This window comes from Ursus arctos, unplaced genomic scaffold (assembly GCF_023065955.2).
Source record: "Ursus arctos isolate Adak ecotype North America unplaced genomic scaffold, UrsArc2.0 scaffold_32, whole genome shotgun sequence".
Taxonomy (NCBI): domain Eukaryota; kingdom Metazoa; phylum Chordata; class Mammalia; order Carnivora; family Ursidae; genus Ursus; species Ursus arctos.
In genome coordinates this window covers 16480973-16497162 of record NW_026623008.1, presented here as the reverse complement: position 1 = coordinate 16497162, position 16190 = coordinate 16480973, and the positions used below count along the sequence as shown (strand labels likewise).

The following is a 16190-nucleotide window of genomic DNA, read 5'->3' as shown; positions in this document are numbered from 1 at the left end:
ATGTTTTACGTTCATCCATTCGGTAATTATTTATTAGGGTCTGCTGTGTTCCAGGGACCGTTCTAGGCACGGGAAATACCATAGTGAGCAAACCAAACAAGAACTCCCGCTTTCTAATGGGATGGGATGGACAGACCATACACTAAACAAGTAACGGACATGGTAGTTTTAAAAATGTAAAGATAGGAGGAAAATATGGTAAAATGTTAAGATCTAACAAACTTGAGCAGTGGGTGCCCTGCCCTTGGAGAACTCGCACTCCATTAGGAACATCAGCTCCTAGTAGTCCAACTGTTGTATTAGGGAGTTGGGCTTGTACCATGGTGGAAGCTTGTACAAAGTGCTGTGGCGGGGACCTGGATGAGGAGGGCTGGGGAGGGCTTCATGGAGGAGGTGGCATTTCAGCTGGTCTTAGGTATTTTATTAAGTGCACAGGAGAGAGATGGCATGCCTGGCAGAGGAAACAGGCTGTGCAAAGGCCCGGGCGTGCAGAGGTGCACGCATGGCACAGCTGTTGAAGGGGTCATACTGGGAAGGACCTTGGTTTTACAGGTGTGCTATTTCCCCCAAGCTGTGGGCTCCCGTGATGTCTGGGTGAACCTAAGGCATGGTAGGAGTCCTGCTGACTGCCATGGGGGCCGTGCCCTATGTCCTTCCCCTTCCAGGTGGGCCGGCAGCCCCGCCTGCCAAAAGTGAAAAAGAAGTGGCTCTTCCCAGCTTCCTGCAGCTTCTTCTTCCTGTTCTCTGTGGTGATGACTGGCTGCTTCCTGTGGCAATACCACCTCCCCAAGCTGAAGACCAGTGAGTACACCAGCATCCTTGAGTTGCTCCCCACCCCCGTGGGTCCTGTGGGCTGGGGCGGCCGCTCCTGATCTGCAGGTGTGGGGCAAGACCACAGGATCTAGACTCAGAAGCTCTGGTCTTCATTTGGCTGTGTATCTTTGGGCCAGTTGTGTGACCTCTCTGTGTCTTGATGCTCTCGTGGCTCCCAATGCCACTGGGGTGTCCTTAAACTACCTAGCTGTAAAACTCAGCATCCCCCAATATGTGCAAATGGAATTTCTCTTGCCTGGTCTTCAGCCCTCATGGTAGGATCTCCAGAACCTACCCCCCTTTAAAGATCCTCCCCCAGCTATATCTAAGACCCTGCGAGGAAAAATGAGGTGTCCAAGAAATGGGCAGACCCTGCCATTTCTTGGAACCTCTCCAGCAGGGGCTGGTCAAGGCTTGGCAAATGAGCCACCACTGCTGGTAACGTCTCCCAGGCCTTCTGTTGCTACAGCAATCCCTCTGACCTCCAACCTCCTGGGATCTTGGCTCATCCAGAATCCCAGCTCTCTGCTAAAGCTGGGGAGAGTGTCTTGCTCCATTCCTCTCCTGTTACAGATGTCCAAGGCTCAGTGAGGTGGCCTGGGCTCCCAAAGTCCCATAGAGATATTCTGCAGAACTGGCACCTTTTCTTTTCTTGCTGACTTTTTCCTCTCCCACCCCAACCCATTCTTTCTAGGGTAAATCCCTTTATCAGGGACTTCTTAGCCCCTCAAGCAAACAGTCCCCAAGTAGGTGGGTCGGCCTGTCCTCTAGGGCCATGCTTCTCAAACTGTCAAACTACCAATCCAAAGCAGACCAGTATTACTATAAATAGATACAAATGAAATTAAATGAAAAAAAGAGAAATTAAATGAAAAAAAAAGGCTATAAAATAGAAGCCCAAGTTTTAAGATTCAACACAAAATTACTCCATCAAGCTGCTTATAGAAGTTTCTAAATGCGTGCTCTTAAAATGTTCTCCTTAATTTGTCACAAATGGGAAACGAACAGTTCGTGGACCTTCTTGGGTCTGCTGAGCACGGTGATCTAATCCTCGCCCTCGTGTGCGCACCACCTGAGAGGCTGTCAGGAATGAGGCCGCCCTGGCTCCAGCCCATATCGACTGAATCAAATCTGCATTTTTTAAAAAGTAGGCTCCATACCCAGCGTGGGGCCCAACACGGGGCTTGAACTCACCATCCTGAGATCAAGACCTGAGCTGAGATCATGAGTTGGACGCTTAACAGAATGAGCCAGCCAGACGCCTCTCAAATCTGCATTTTAAAATTCCTAGGTGACTTTTTGTGCGTGTGCCCACTAATGCAGGGCTGGAGGCACCCGCCCTACCGGAGTCCCAGACTGAGCAAAGCTTAGGCTTTGGCTGAGCCCTTCCTACTCTAATTATTAAACCTATGTCAGGGAGTTGCTGAGAGATCTTCCGTAAGGTTTGTAATTTTTCTGTTTGGGACCTTATCAGTTATCGAATGCTGAGTTATAAACCACCCCCAAATCTACTGACTTCAAACAAAGTGATTTATTCCTTCTCATGATTCTGTGGGCTTGCTGACAGTTCTGCTGCTGGTCTAACCTGGGCTCTTTCAATGCAGGGGGCAAGCCTCCTAAGCAAGTCTCTGCTCGCGCACACTCGCTCTCAAGGCCGCTATTCCAGGCTTATCCACGAGGGGGCAGTGGTCCCAGGGAGCGAACGATTAAGGCTTAATTTTGGAAGGTGCTCAGTCAATTCGTCCTGACAAAGTCAGCCAGATTCAAGAGGTGGGAGGAGCTGGAAGAATTTAAGGCCATCATGAGCCTCCCACAGAGTGGCTTCTCTCCGTTCTGGGTAGTCTCAGGAGGCAGTGGGAGGATTCAAGAAGGGTGTGGCTCCTCTGGGGGCTTACACCCTCACTACTCTACACTGTTCTTCGAGGATGAGGGGGAGGTCTAGGGCCGCTGCGATCTCTCAGCCTGAATCCTGTCCTGCCAAGGCCCACGGCTTCTCCCCCGAGGTTCCCAGGAAGCCATACACCTGGACCAAAGCAGAATGGGACTTAAAGCTGATATCCCAGACATACCACTCTGGTGACAGAGGCACTGTCCCTTATGGGTTAAGCCTGAAGCCTAAGTGGGGCCCAAGTCTACTTCTCCACCCAAATATAGAATCAGAACTAGAGAAGCAGAGACAGACAGACATGGCTGAGCCTGCCCCAAGGAGCTGGAACTTTCCTAAGTCAGCTGACTACACGGAAGCCGGTCAAGCAAGAGGCAAGGGCTGCCAACTGGGAACCGTGGCCCGACTGGCATTTTGAAGACCAAGACTCATGTGGCCGGCGTGGGACTGTCCCTTCTCCCAGGCAGACTCTGCCTTTTGCCCCTTGCTGCCCATGGCGGGTGGCTGTGTCCTGCTATTTTCTGGGGAGGCTGTTGCCAGCTGGGAGGGCTGGCCCCGAGGCATAGCTCCGGCCTTTGCTGTCACCTTCCCATCTCTTCTAGGATGACCCCTAGACTCCTATCCTGATCTCTGTCCCCCACTACTCTACATGTGATGTTCCCTCTAGGTTCCCTGGGACCAGAGGCAACCTCTGCCCCTGTGAAGATGTGTCCCCGGCACCCGGAGCCTGTGCCCCTGGCCCACCCCCTCCCTGTGTTGAAGGAGGCCTTGGAAAAGGTCAGTGATGATCCAAGAGGGACCTGGGTGTGTAGGCTAGGCCTGGGTGAGGAAGGGGAGGGGACATTCTGGGCACTAGCAGTGGTATTCATTCATTCATTCATTCATTCATTCATTCAGCATGCAATTCTTGAGCGCCTACTGTGTGCTAAGCACCAGGCAGACGGCAGGAAGAAGATACTGTCCTGCTCTAAAGATGTTACTAGTCTGGAAGTGACAGAATAGTGAAGACAAATAACATCCATAACTCAGGGGTACGAGTGAGGGTAGGGAAAGTTTAGGGAGCTATGGGGTACAGAGAATTGGTTCTGGGGTCAGGCAAGGCTTCTGAAGGGAGTGGTGTCTACACTGAGATGTGAACAAGTAGGAGATACCCAGATGATATGCATTTATGCAGTAAGGGAGCATGGAGGAGCGAAGCGTGTGCTCTGGAGACAGGGACCAGCATGTGCATGGGTCCAGGGACAGCAGAGTGAGGGCAAGGCACACAAAGAGAGCTATGGGGAAATTCAGGCCAGTGGGGGCAGAGGTGGGGAAGAGAGAAAGGGGGGGGACGGGGAAGGAGGACAGAGCCCCTACCCCAGAGGCCGGTGCGATATTAAACACACAGGCCCTACAACAGAACTGTTAGCACCGCACGATGGCCAACACTAGAGGGGGCTGTCAGCTGGCGCTGGGCTGTGCCAGCCCAACCCCCACCCCCACCCCCACCCCGGGTCACTCACCTCCAGAGACACACAGACAAATGGAACATGACCGGAAGTCTACGAGCAGCAGCACGGCGCAGGGATGGGAAACTGTCGTCCGGGACAGTGGAAGGGACTGACGTCCACACGAGAGAAGGCAGGGGCCAGCGCAGAGACACCATCACTGTCTGCAAATAGGTGAAAAGTTTAGTGAAGGAGAAGGAGCTAAGGGCGCTATGGGGCTCCAGGGTCCTAGCCGTGAAAATGAAACAAAGCAGCAGTGACAGCCAGGCTGCCCTCTAGTGCGCACCCAGTGTATGGTGGCTGCTTTCTGTGAATGGCTTGCGAGTCTGCGTCTGCAGAGGGGGACACTGAGGCACACAGGGGCACAGCTGGTGCTGGGGCGGGAACCACAGGTGGACAGAGCTCGATTCCCCATCTGCGAAGTCACTCGGCAAGGCGGTCTGGCCGTGAATTAGGAGTGAGGGCTGGAGTTCGCCTGGGCTTCTAATCCTGACTCCACGAACCATTAGCCGCTTGGGCAAGTCACTTGGGATCTCATGGATTCACTTTTCTCATCTGTAAAATAGGGAGTAGTGAGCACTGACTTGTTATGAGGATTAAGTGAGACAATGCGTGAAAATCACTTTATATGGTGCCTGGCACATATGCCAAATGTCCAACAGATATAGGGGTTCTCACGGGTACTGCATTTCATTATTGAAAACAATGTCTTTTCAATCAATGTTCAAAGAGGGCCTATGGGCCCTCTATCATGATTTCTCCAACATTAGGGGGCCAGACCGGGTCCCCTGGAGGTGTTCTAGGGCATCAGACAAGCATTCAACTAGACCAGTAGTTTAATCCCTCCCTCTTTTTACATTTTGCCAAAGAAATGTTTCTTTGAACAAAAATCTTATGCCCTACACAGAAAACACATTTAGTGGAGCTGCTCTGGTTGCAAGTGGGTGGGGGTCTCATCCCAGGGGGTCTGAGAACCAGAGGTCTGGAAGCTCTAGCAACAGTGGGGAAAGAAGGGAGGGGAGCCAGGCCAGGGTGCTGGGTGCAGGGGGTGTTGTGGGAGCGGGCCAGGCATGCGGAATGAGCGGAGGGCGTCTTCGTGCCTGCACTCTCAGGCTCTTGCTCTCCTCCTCCAAGGTGGGCAGGATCCTGCGTCAGGCACTGTCTGCCCCGGGCCTGGCTGCCATGTCTGCAGTTGTCATCCACAATGACACCGTGCTCTGGACTGGGAACTTCGGGAGGAAGAATGGCTCAGACCCGGCCTCTGGGCCCCCCAATGAATATACCATGTACCGGTCAGCTGAGTGACCTCCAGTGTCCTGTGGAGGGGGGCAGGGATGGGAGGACCAGGGAGACCCAGGAGGTAGGGGGACTTAAGAGAATCATGACTGGCGTCCAACCTGCCAGGGCCCTTTATTAAGTCCTGACAATTTTATAGATGAGGAGACTGAGGTCCGGAGAGGACCAGAGAGTGCCCAACATCACACCACAGGGATAAAAGGTCAGGAAGGAATCCCTTCTGGAGAGCCTTTAGCCCCAAACCTCCCTACCTAGAAAATGTTCCCTGTGTCCCATCCCCCCGCCCTTCTGTCTGCCACAAAGGGACTATAACCAATTCCTGGGCCCTTGTCCCAGGTCCCTGTCAGTTGGCAGCAGTGGTCCCGATGGAAGAAACGTAGGACCTTCTGCTGCACATCCAGAGTCCCCCCTCCTAGGTGCTACCTGTGGGACCCTTAAAGCTGACCACGCAAAGTGAGTGTGCTCACTCCCAGAGATACCGTGAAGATGCCGGAGGTTCCCCTCACACTGCACCTGCTTTGTGCCAGGCAGGGGGCCAACAATTGTATTTGCTATCACTTACTGAACACATATTACTACCTCTTTGCCCAGTATGTTGCCCAATCTCATTCAATCTTTTCTCCAACCTGTGAAATGGACAATGAAACTGAATCTCAGAAAGGTCTAGTACTTGCCCAAGACCACTTGGCCAGTGTGAGGCAGAGGTATGATCCCATCCCATTCTGTCTCAGAATGGGAAGGGCCTGGCGTGGGGACGGGTGCTCAGGAGTGCCCACCCAGCACTGCGGTATGTTCTCAAACATCCCTATGGCAGTTTTACAGAAGCTGGTGAATTTCCATCTGAGACACTGGGTAAGGGTGGACTTTGCGCTTTCCTAGAACACTAGAAAGTTGGGGCGTGGGGGTGCAGAGCAGAGGGGGGTTGTGGGGCCAACTGCATGTCCTCTGCACCCCTGTGACCTTAACACTGTCCAGGATCTCCAGCATCTCCAAGATCTTTCCTGTCCTCATGCTGTACCGGCTGTGGGAGGAGGGCATTGTGGCCTCCCTAGACGACCCTCTGGAGCGGTATGCCAGCGCCTTCACCATTAACGACCCGCTGGGCATGGCATCGGCTCCTGAACAGAGCCTGATGGACGGGCTGGAGGAGGCGGGCCCAGCCCCAAGGCCTTCGCCGGTCACCCTCCGAAGGATGGCCAGCCAGCTCTCAGGTGAGCAGCTTTGAACTTTTCAAGCTCAATCCAAACCATTTCAGCCGCGGAAACTGAGCAGGTTCTCATCCAGCCTGGCCGTACCGCCCATCCCCCGAGCACCCATCCCCATGCCAGGCCTGGAAAATGGCAACACCAAAATATTTATAAATGGGAGAACGGCTAAATAAACTAGGACAGGGCTATATAATCAGATAAGATACAGCCCCAGAAAAAAGGGTAACAATGTTCTTTATGTACCGGAGATGGAATCAGATACGATGTTAATTTAAGTGGGTAAGAAAGCTCAAACAGCATGTTATGTGCTAGCATATGAATGGATAAAATAATATACACACTATAGTGCATATGGGTGTGTGAATGTCTATACGTAAGAAAGTATAACGTACATATTACATAACACACATAAACTATACGAATACACACATACCTGCCATTCCATCATTTCAAAAGGCCTGAGGTCTCAGTCGATGGCCATGGCTGGTTATCACTTCCGAGCCCAGATGGTGCATCCAAGGCTCAGCGAGAGGAGGGAGCCTCCCAAAGTAGCTCAGGCAGGACGGGATCTGTCTTCCCTTTTTTTTTTTTTTAAGATTTTATTTATTTATTTGAGAGAGAGCGCATGAGCGTGCGCACAAGCGGGGAGTGGGGAGAGAGGGAGAGGGAGAAGCAGGCTCCCTGCTGAGTAGGGACCCCCCCCCCATGCGGGACTCGATCCCAGGACCTTGAGATTATGACCCGAGCCAAAGACAGTTGCTTAACCGACTGAGCCGCCCAGGCGTCCCAGGATCCGTCTTCTTGAGGGAGAGCGGGCCCCGTGGTTAAGGGCATGAGCACTGAAATTCCAGCTCTGCCCTCTCCCAGCTGTGTGATCTTCGGCAAGTCATTTAACTCCTCTGAGCCCTATTTTTCTCCTCTGTAAAATGACTGTGGATTACATTATTACTGGGGATTAAATGAGCTAACGAGTATAAAACACTTAGCAGAGCATCTGGCACATGGCAGGTACTTGTCAATGTAGCTCTGGTTATCATAGCCAGGGTTAGACCTAGGTGTAGTGGGGCCTCATGTGGATATAATTCTGAGGGCCCTCTTTAAGAATACATTATTAAAAACTCAAAATTAGATACAGGCCTTGGAAGGGGCCATGCAGGTGAGGAGCCTTGAAGTTTAGGCTCCTGTTAAGTCGACCCCGGTTATAACTCTGACTCCAGGGCTCCCTCTAGGGGTGTGCTGTGGATTCTTCTTTATCCATACCCAGGGAACCCAGCACCCTGTGCTTGGTTAGTTTTAAAACATCCCGCATGTGTTCTCCTACAGTCCCATGGGGCCAGCTGAGCCAATGGCTGCCTGAATAACTGTTCTAGGCTCTCAATGTCTATTATAATGGACTGTCACTATAATCTAGAGCTCTCTCCCATTCTTGGAGCTTTTCATCCCTTCTCCAAGTTAAGCCTTCCCACACCTCGCAGGGAAACCACTGCAGGTGCTTCAGCCCATTTAAAGCTGAGCAAGTAGAGGCTCAGAGGGTAAAGTAAGTGGTTTGTGGCCGCACAGCAAGAAGTGTCAGAGTCAGGGGGCACCTGGGTGGCTCGGAGGTTAAGCGTCTGACTCTTGATTTCAGCTCAGGTCATGATCTCAGAGTTGTGGGATTGAGCCCCATGTCGGGCTCTGTGCTGGGTGTGGAGCCTGCTTAAGATTCTCTCTCTCCTTTTTCCTCTGCCTTCCCTGCTCCTCTTAAAAAAAAAAAAAAGTGCCAGAGTCAGAACTTAAACCCAGGACTCAAGACTCCATCTCCCAGTTGCACCCCTCCTAGGAGAGAGCCTGTGTCACCCAGTTGCTTAAGCCAAAAGCCTTTGAGTCACCCCTGATATCTCCAACCCCCACACCCTCCACATCTCCAGAAGCAAATCCTGTTGGCTCCCCACTCAAAATATATCCAGAATCCAGCCACTTCTCACCATCTCCACTGCCAGTACCCAAGTCTAAGACACCATCAATTAAACAGGCTTCCTTGCTTCTGCCACTGCCCCCCAAAAGTCTGTTTTCAAACAGCAGCCAGAGCAACGCTGATTAAATATATGTCAGATTACATCACTCCTCTGCTCAAAACCCCTGCAGAGGTCACATCCCACTCAGACAAAAAGCCAAGTCCTTCCAGCACCCTATGGCATATCCCTCTAGCTCTCACCTCCAAAGTCCTCCCGTTCTCACTCTTCCTCAGCCACACTGGCTGTTCCTCACTAGTCCTCAAACATGCCAAGGCATTCCTGCCCCAGGACCTCTGCACTAGCTCTTTCCTCTGTGGGAGACATTCTTTCCTGACACTGCTGCGTGGCTCTCCCTCTCACCTCCTCCAGCTCTCACCTGCTCAAGGGTCACCGTCTCTCTGAGGCCTTCCTCTGATCACCCTGGATAAAATAACAATCCCCCCCCTTTTACAGGCAGCTATTTTTCTCCACAGTATGAGTATTTATTATCTGTCCCCTCCCCTAGAATGGAAATCTCATGTGAGCAGGGACTTTATTTTGCTCACTACTTAACCCCTAGGTCCCAGAACAGTCCTTGAAACAAAAGGGGATGCTTGAAAACTACTGAGTAGAAGGATGGAAAGAATCCCAGTCCTGTGACCCTTCCCATACTGGTCGCATCCAATAAGCAGAAAATTCCAAGTGGGCAGAGGAGCCAGTTCCACAAAACCTGTTTGGGGACTGACCTCAAGAATTTTGTGGAATCAAACTTCTATGGCGGATGATGACAATTATTTTTTTGAACAGTTACTATGACCAGGCCCCATGCTAAGCATTTTATCTCAACTAATCCTCACATGAGCCCAATGATATAGGAAATTATTTCCCTCATGTTACAGATGAGGGGACTGGGGCTCAGAGAGGTTAAGTGACTTGCCCAGTAAAACGCAGGCAGGATTAGAGTCCAGGCTAGAGGACTTCTCCTCCCCCCCCCCTCCTCCTTCTCCTCCCCCTCCCTCCTCCTCTTCTTCTTCTTCCTCTTTCTCCTCCTCTTCTTTTTCCTCTTCCTCCTCCTCTTCTTTTTTTTTTTTTTTTTAAGTGATTTTGTGGTCCTTATCTCTCAATTCATGGAAGGTGGGGAGGGAGCGCACCCCGGGGCCCACTGTCCCACGCTCAGCTGGCTCAGCAGGTCTGACCACTGCTCCTCTCCAGGGCTGCCCAGAAGGCTCCGGTCCACTTCACTGCTGTGGAGGGGCAGCACCACGGAGGCCCTGAGCCTGCTCAAGGATGACGTGCTGGTGGCAGACCCGGGAACCAGGTGAGGAGTACGCCCCACCCACATCAGAAACCATCAGAGATGACACACCCCTCCTAGGAGAGAGCCTGTGTCACCCCGTCCTAGGTAGCTGGAGACAGGGGAGACTTCAGGGATCCCTGAATGTATCCCCTATTCCACAACCGAGAGGACAGGCCCAGACAGGGGGCACAACCAGGCAGGGGAAGCTGGGCCCAGATCCAGTTCCGTGTGAACCTCGTGTTCTGTTGATCCATCAACTCAGCTTTTATCGAGCATCTACTCAACTGAGATGCAGCACCTAGCTATTGAGACACAGCAGGGAACAAATACAGCCAGGCTTCTCCTCATGTAAGGTGCATTTTCCTGAGTGAACAGTGGCCATTTTCATCAGTGAACAGATAAACGAGAGAAATACAGATTTTGCCAAGTGCCATAATGGAAATAAATGGGATGCTGATGAGACAGGGAGTGGACAGCCAGGGTGGCCATTGAACAAACCCCCACTCTAGGAGCAGTAGGACTTGGGATTGGGAGGGGTGAAATCCTGCCTCCTATTTGTTATCCTTGAGCTACAAGCTCCCTGTCGTTTTTGCGCCACAATACTCCAAGACTCTAGTTTCCCATTTGATAAAAATAAATCACACTAAAGTGTAAAGGTCCAATTAGATTTGTTTTACCACTTTCCCAGGTACCCTGCTGAGTCCAACTCTTCCCCAAGCTGCTGTGTGCCCCAGGCAATTCTCTGCCCCTGTCTGGGGTTTAGTTTTCCCAGATGTAGGATATTGACTTGTATTCAATGACCTCTGGAGTCTCGGCTGGGTCTGACCATCTGGGATGCAGTGAAGCCTGTTCCGCCCAGTCCAACGAAACTCTGGTGGCATTTCAGACCGTCTGAGCAGGCGGCGCGCGCTCCTTAGGGCCTGGAGATATTCCTCCAAAGCCACATCCCAGCTTCCACCCTTCCTCTTCCAGGTGCCATTACAGCACGTTGGCCTTCTCGCTTCTGGCCCATGTCCTGGCAGCGCACACCGCTCAGGGCGATTACCAACGCTGGATCTCGGAGAACGTGCTGGAGCCGCTGGGGATGGCGGACACCGGCTTCGAGCTCACGCCCCTCGTGCGTGCCCGCCTGGCGGCTGGCTTCTACGGCAGCGGGCGGCCCGCGCCGCTCTACGACCTGGGCTGGTACCGGCCGTCCGGCCAGATGTACTCCACGCCCGCCGACCTGGCCAAGCTGGCCATGGTGCTCCTGGGCAGCGGGCCCCAGCGGCTCCTGCGGCCCGACGCGGCCAAGACCCTGCTGACGCCGCTGCTGGCCTGCTCGGGCGCCTACTTCGCCAACGAGACGGGCACCCCGTGGGAGTTCCACGCGCAGCGGGGCTACCGCGTGGTGCGCAAGGACGGCGACCTGGACGGCTACGCCGCCACCTTCTCCCTGGTGCCGCCGCTGCGCCTGGGCCTCGTGCTGCTCCTGGCCGGGCCGCGGCCCGCCGGGCGCGACCTGGTGGCGCAGGCCTACGACGTGCTCCTGCCGGCCATGGAGACAGCCCTTCGCGAGGCGGAGCCCAGCCCCGCCCCGCCGCCCAGCGCGCGCCCCTTCGCCGGCTACTTCACCTTCGCCAACCAGACCTTCTATGAGGTGCGCCCCGGGCCGGCGGGCGAGCTGCGCCTGCGCCAGTTCGGGCCGCGCGTGGAGGGGCTAGTGCCCCCCGCCTTCCGCACGCTGGCGCTGCGCTACGTGCGCGGCCGCGTCTTCCAGCTGCACGTGGCCCGCGAGTTCCCGTGCGCGCTGCCGCTCGGCGACGCGTGGCTCTCCCTCGAGGCCCAGCACGGGCAGCTGGTCAACTTCTACCCCTTGGACGGCCACGGGCTGTCCCCCGGCTTCGACGTGCCGGGCCTTAACACCTACCGGGTGCTGAGGCTACAGCGCAAGCCCGTATTCAAGACCCAGTGACGCGGGGGCTGTGTCCGTCCTTCCGGAGTCAACCCCCTCCCTCGCCTCCGGGCTCTCTGATCTCGGTTTGGGAGGTGGAACTGCGGAGATGTTGGCAGAGCGGCATAGGCGTTGCCCCTCAAAGTGTGGTCTGCGGACCACAGCCGGGTTTTGAACTGTTTGTTATCCATGGGGTGGAAGAGTTAAGTACAGAGATTTAGAGTAAGCATTTAGAAACTTTCATAGCAAGTTGACAGAGTACTTTCTTAAAAAGATTTTATTTATTTATTAGAGAGAGAGAGAGCAGGGGGAGGGGCAGAAGGAGAGGGAGAATCCCAGGCAGACTCCATGCTAAGCCGGAGGGGAGGTGGGACTCGATCTGATGACCTGAGCCAAAATCAAGGGTGGGCTTCCTAACGGACTGAGCCACCGTGGTGCCCAGAGTACATTTGTGTCTGCTGAATATAAGACAAAATATGGGCTTGTATTTTGTCTTTTAAAAATCAACCCTACTGAGTTTTAATTCATATGATTTATATAAATTTATATAAAAAGAAATGCACACATTAGCCATGATTTTGACAAATATTTATGCCCACTATAATCAAGATACGGAAAATTCCCATTATCCCCCAAACTTCTTTTGCTGTCGGTCTCCTCCCCTGCACCAGCTCTATTTTTATCACTATGGATTAGTTTTGCCTGTTGTAGAATTTCATGTAAATGGAATCATACAGTGTAGGCTTTGGTGTATGGCTTTTTCCTTCTGCTCAGCATGATGTTTTTAAGGTTCACCCATGTCTTTGTGTCTATCAGTAGTTTGTTCCTTTTTATTGTTAAGTAGCATTCCATCGTGTGGGTATACCATGTTTGCTTATCCATTCACCTGTTGATGGACATTTGGGTTGTTTCCAGATTTGGGCTATTAGGAAAAAGCATTCCTGTATAAGGCATTTTGTGAATACATGCTTTCACTTCTTTTGGTAAATATCTAGGTAAGCAGTTTTCCAAAGCACGTGTATATTTTGCATTTCCACCAGTGATATGTGACACTTCTGTTGCTCCCTATCTTTGTAAAAACTTAGCGTTGTCAGTCTTTTCAACTTTAGGCATGCTAGCAGTTGTGAAGTCCTATCTCGCTGTGGTTTTAATTGTATTTCTCATATTGTAAAAGTTCTCTATACGCTCTGGATACAAGTGCTTCGTGAGATCAGGTATTGCAAATATTTTCCCTCAGTCTTTGGTTTTCTTTCCAGTTTCTCTCTTAATGATGTCTTTTGCCGAAGAGCAGAAGTTTAAAAAATTTTGATGAATTTTAGGCCTGTTGGAGCTAATACAAAACTTAGGCTTGTCCTTTGCGTGTCCTTTTAAAAATTAAACTTTTTATTTTTTTTTATTTTATTCTATTTATTTATTTATTTATTTATTTATTTTTAAAGATTTTATTTATTTATTTATTTGACAGAGATAGAGACAGCCAGCGAGAGAGGGAACACAAGCAGGGGGAGTGGGAGAGGGAGAAGCAGGCTCATAGCAGAGGAGCCTGATGTGGGGCTCGATCCCAGAACGCTGGGATCACGCCCTGAGCCGAAGGCAGACGCTTAACCGCTGTGCCACGCAGGTGCCCCAAACTTTTTATTTTGAGGTAATTATAGATTCACATGCAGTTGAAGGAAATAACCAATGTACCTTTCACCCAGTTTTGTCCGATGGAAACGTCTTGCAAAACTAGAGAACGATAGCACGCCCAAGTAATTGACACTGATAGAGTCAAGATACTGAATACTTTCCTCAGGGCAAGAATCCCTCTTGTTGCCCTTTTCTGGCTGTGCCCACTTGCTTACCAACCCCACCCCCTCCTTAACTCCTAGCAACCACCAATCTGGTTTCCATTTCTGTAATTTTTCCATTTCAAGAATATTATATGTATGGAGTCATGCAGTATGTAATTTGGGGGGATTTTTTTTTTTCACTCAGCATAATTCTCTGGAGATTTGTTCAAGTTGTTGCAAGTATCAACAGCTTTTTGCGTTTTGTTGTCAAGGTTGCATGGTATGGATGGGCCACAGTCTATTTAACCATTCATTTGGTGAAAGACATCTGGCTTGTTTCCAATTTCAGGCTATTACGAATAAGGCTGCTATGAACCTTTGTTTACAGGTAACTGTGTGAACATAAGTTTTCATTTCTCTGGGATGAATGCCCAGGAGTCCAACGGATGAGTTGAATGGGAGTTGTTTGCTTTTGTTTTGTTTTGTTTTTAAGAAACTTGCCAAACTGTGTTTTCAGAGTGGCTGTACCATTTTATGTTGCAATCAGCAATATAGGAGTGATCCAGTTTCCTGCATTTTTTTTTTTTTTAGTTTCCCCACGTTTGTGCCAGCATTTGATATTATCACTATTGTTATTTTTGTTATTCTAATTTCTTAATAATGAATGAGGTTGAATTTCTTTTCATGTGCTTTTGTGCCATCTATATATCCTCTTCAGTAAAATGTCTCTTTTTGTCTTTTGCCCCTTTCCTGATTGGACTTTTTAAGAAATTGTGGAGTTCTGAGAGTTCTTTATACATTCTGAATACTAGTCCCTAGTTTGCAAACATGTTCTAGTCTGCAGCTTGTGTTTTCGTCCTTTTAACAGGTGTGTGGTGGTATCATGTTATCTGCACAGCTTTGGCCCTGGGTCACGGTCATTGTGTCTTCTTTGTTCCTTTCTAGCTTTACCGTATTCCCTGGCCACACCCTGCACTCCCTACTTTGTTTCTCTACCCCTGACTGCTCTCCTGACGCTAGACTCATGTGTCCAACTGCCTATTTCATGTTTAGGAGGCATCCCTACCTCACGTCCAAAACGGAACTTCCGGTCTCATGGCAGACCAGCATCTCCTGTGGTCTGTCCATCTCAGTTAGTGGCAGCTCTGTCTTTGCTGTTGCTCAGGCCAGACTCCTGGGTCGCCCACTTTCTCTCACATCCATTCCACCCACAAGTCATGCTGGCTCACCTTCACACGGTGTCCAGAATCCAATCCCTTCTCATCACCTCTGTTCTTCCTGCCTTTTCCGAGTCATCATCCTCTCCCTCCAAGGTTATTATAGCAAATCCCTGTCTCCCCACATCCACCCTTGCCCCCTGGGATGCTTAGTTTTCTGTGTCAGGGTGACCCGGGTAAATGTTCGGTCATTCCCCCACTCATCTAGGTGTTGCTATGAAGCTATTTTGTAGATGCGGTTAATATGTGCAATTCCCCCACTCATCTAGGTGTTGCTATGAAGCTATTTTGTAGATGCGGTTAATATGTGCAATCAGTGGACTTTAAGGAGAAGAGATGACCGTGGATAATCTGGGTGGGCCTCATGCAATCAGTGGAAGGCCTGAGGAGCAAAACTGCGGTTCCCAAGGAAGAAGGAATCTGCCTCTGGATGCGGCATCGGCTCCTGCCTGAGAGTTTCCAGCCTGCCAGCGTCCTTACAGACTTTGGATTTGCAGCCAAATCATGCAAGCCAATTCCTCGAAATAAATCTCTTCATATATATCCTAGTGGTTCTGTTTCTCTGGAGGACCCCTGACGAATCCACTCCCAGACACCGTGCTACAGAGCACTCTGAGCCTTTTAAAAGTCACATCACGGCACTTGTGTTCTCAAACACTCCCAGAGCTTTCATCTCATTCAAAGAAAAGTCGAAGTCTATATCATGGCCTGCAGAGGATCCCGGTTCTTCCCACTCTTACTGTCTCTGCCTCAGCCATCCCGGCCTTCTCCCTGCTCCTTGAACACGCCAGCAGTCCATGGCCTTTGCTCCCACTGTCCCCTCTGCCTGTACAGTCCTTTCTCCAGCGTGCCACTCACTGCTCCCTTCCCCTCGATGTTTATTCGCCTGTCACCTTCTCAGGGAGGCCTTCCCTGACCACCCCATTCTTGCAAATTGATGATTTTTTTGTTTTTTAACCTGTGTCTGTACCTGCATAACTGCCACCTAGATCAAGGTATGGAACGTTCCCAGCCCTTCCTGTCGTTCCCTGTTCCACTTCCTGGAAATAACCACTCGTGAATTCTACCACCATTGATTGATTGGGCTGTTCTTGGTCTTTTTATAAACGAAATCTTCGATGGGGCGCCTGGGTGGCTCAGGCCAGTGGTTAAGTGTCTGACTTCTGCTCAGGTCGTGATCTCGGGGTCCTGGGATTGGGTTCCGAGGTGGGCTCCCTGCTTAGCGGGGAGTCTGCTTCTCCCTCTCCCTCTGCTCTTTCTCCACTCCCGCTCTCGCTCTCTCTCTCAAATAAGTAAATAAAATCTTAAA

General features: G+C 51.1%; 1 protein-coding gene across 1 annotated transcript; it reads left to right on the top strand.

Annotated features, from left to right (window-relative positions):
• Nucleotides 1-695: 695 nt before the first annotated feature.
• Nucleotides 696-11913, top strand: LACTBL1 (lactamase beta like 1). The gene is made up of 6 exons (XM_026517209.2): nucleotides 696-801; nucleotides 3366-3475; nucleotides 5320-5477; nucleotides 6457-6692; nucleotides 9875-9980; nucleotides 10932-11913. Exons 1-6 carry the CDS (start codon nucleotides 753-755, stop codon nucleotides 11911-11913), a joined length of 1641 nt encoding a protein of 546 aa, XP_026372994.2. The 5' UTR covers nucleotides 696-752.
• The last annotated feature ends 4277 nt before the right edge of the window (nucleotides 11914-16190 follow it).

Coding starts and splice junctions, on each gene's coding strand:
- LACTBL1 (XM_026517209.2), top strand. CDS start 753: ATGACTGGCTGCTTCCTGTGGCAATACCACCTCCCCAAGCTGAAGACC. Junction 802..3,365: donor CCTCCCCAAGCTGAAGACCA/GTGAGTACACCA, acceptor TGTTCCCTCTAG/GTTCCCTGGGACCAGAGGCA. Junction 9,981..10,931: donor GTGGCAGACCCGGGAACCAG/GTGAGGAGTACG, acceptor TTCCTCTTCCAG/GTGCCATTACAGCACGTTGG.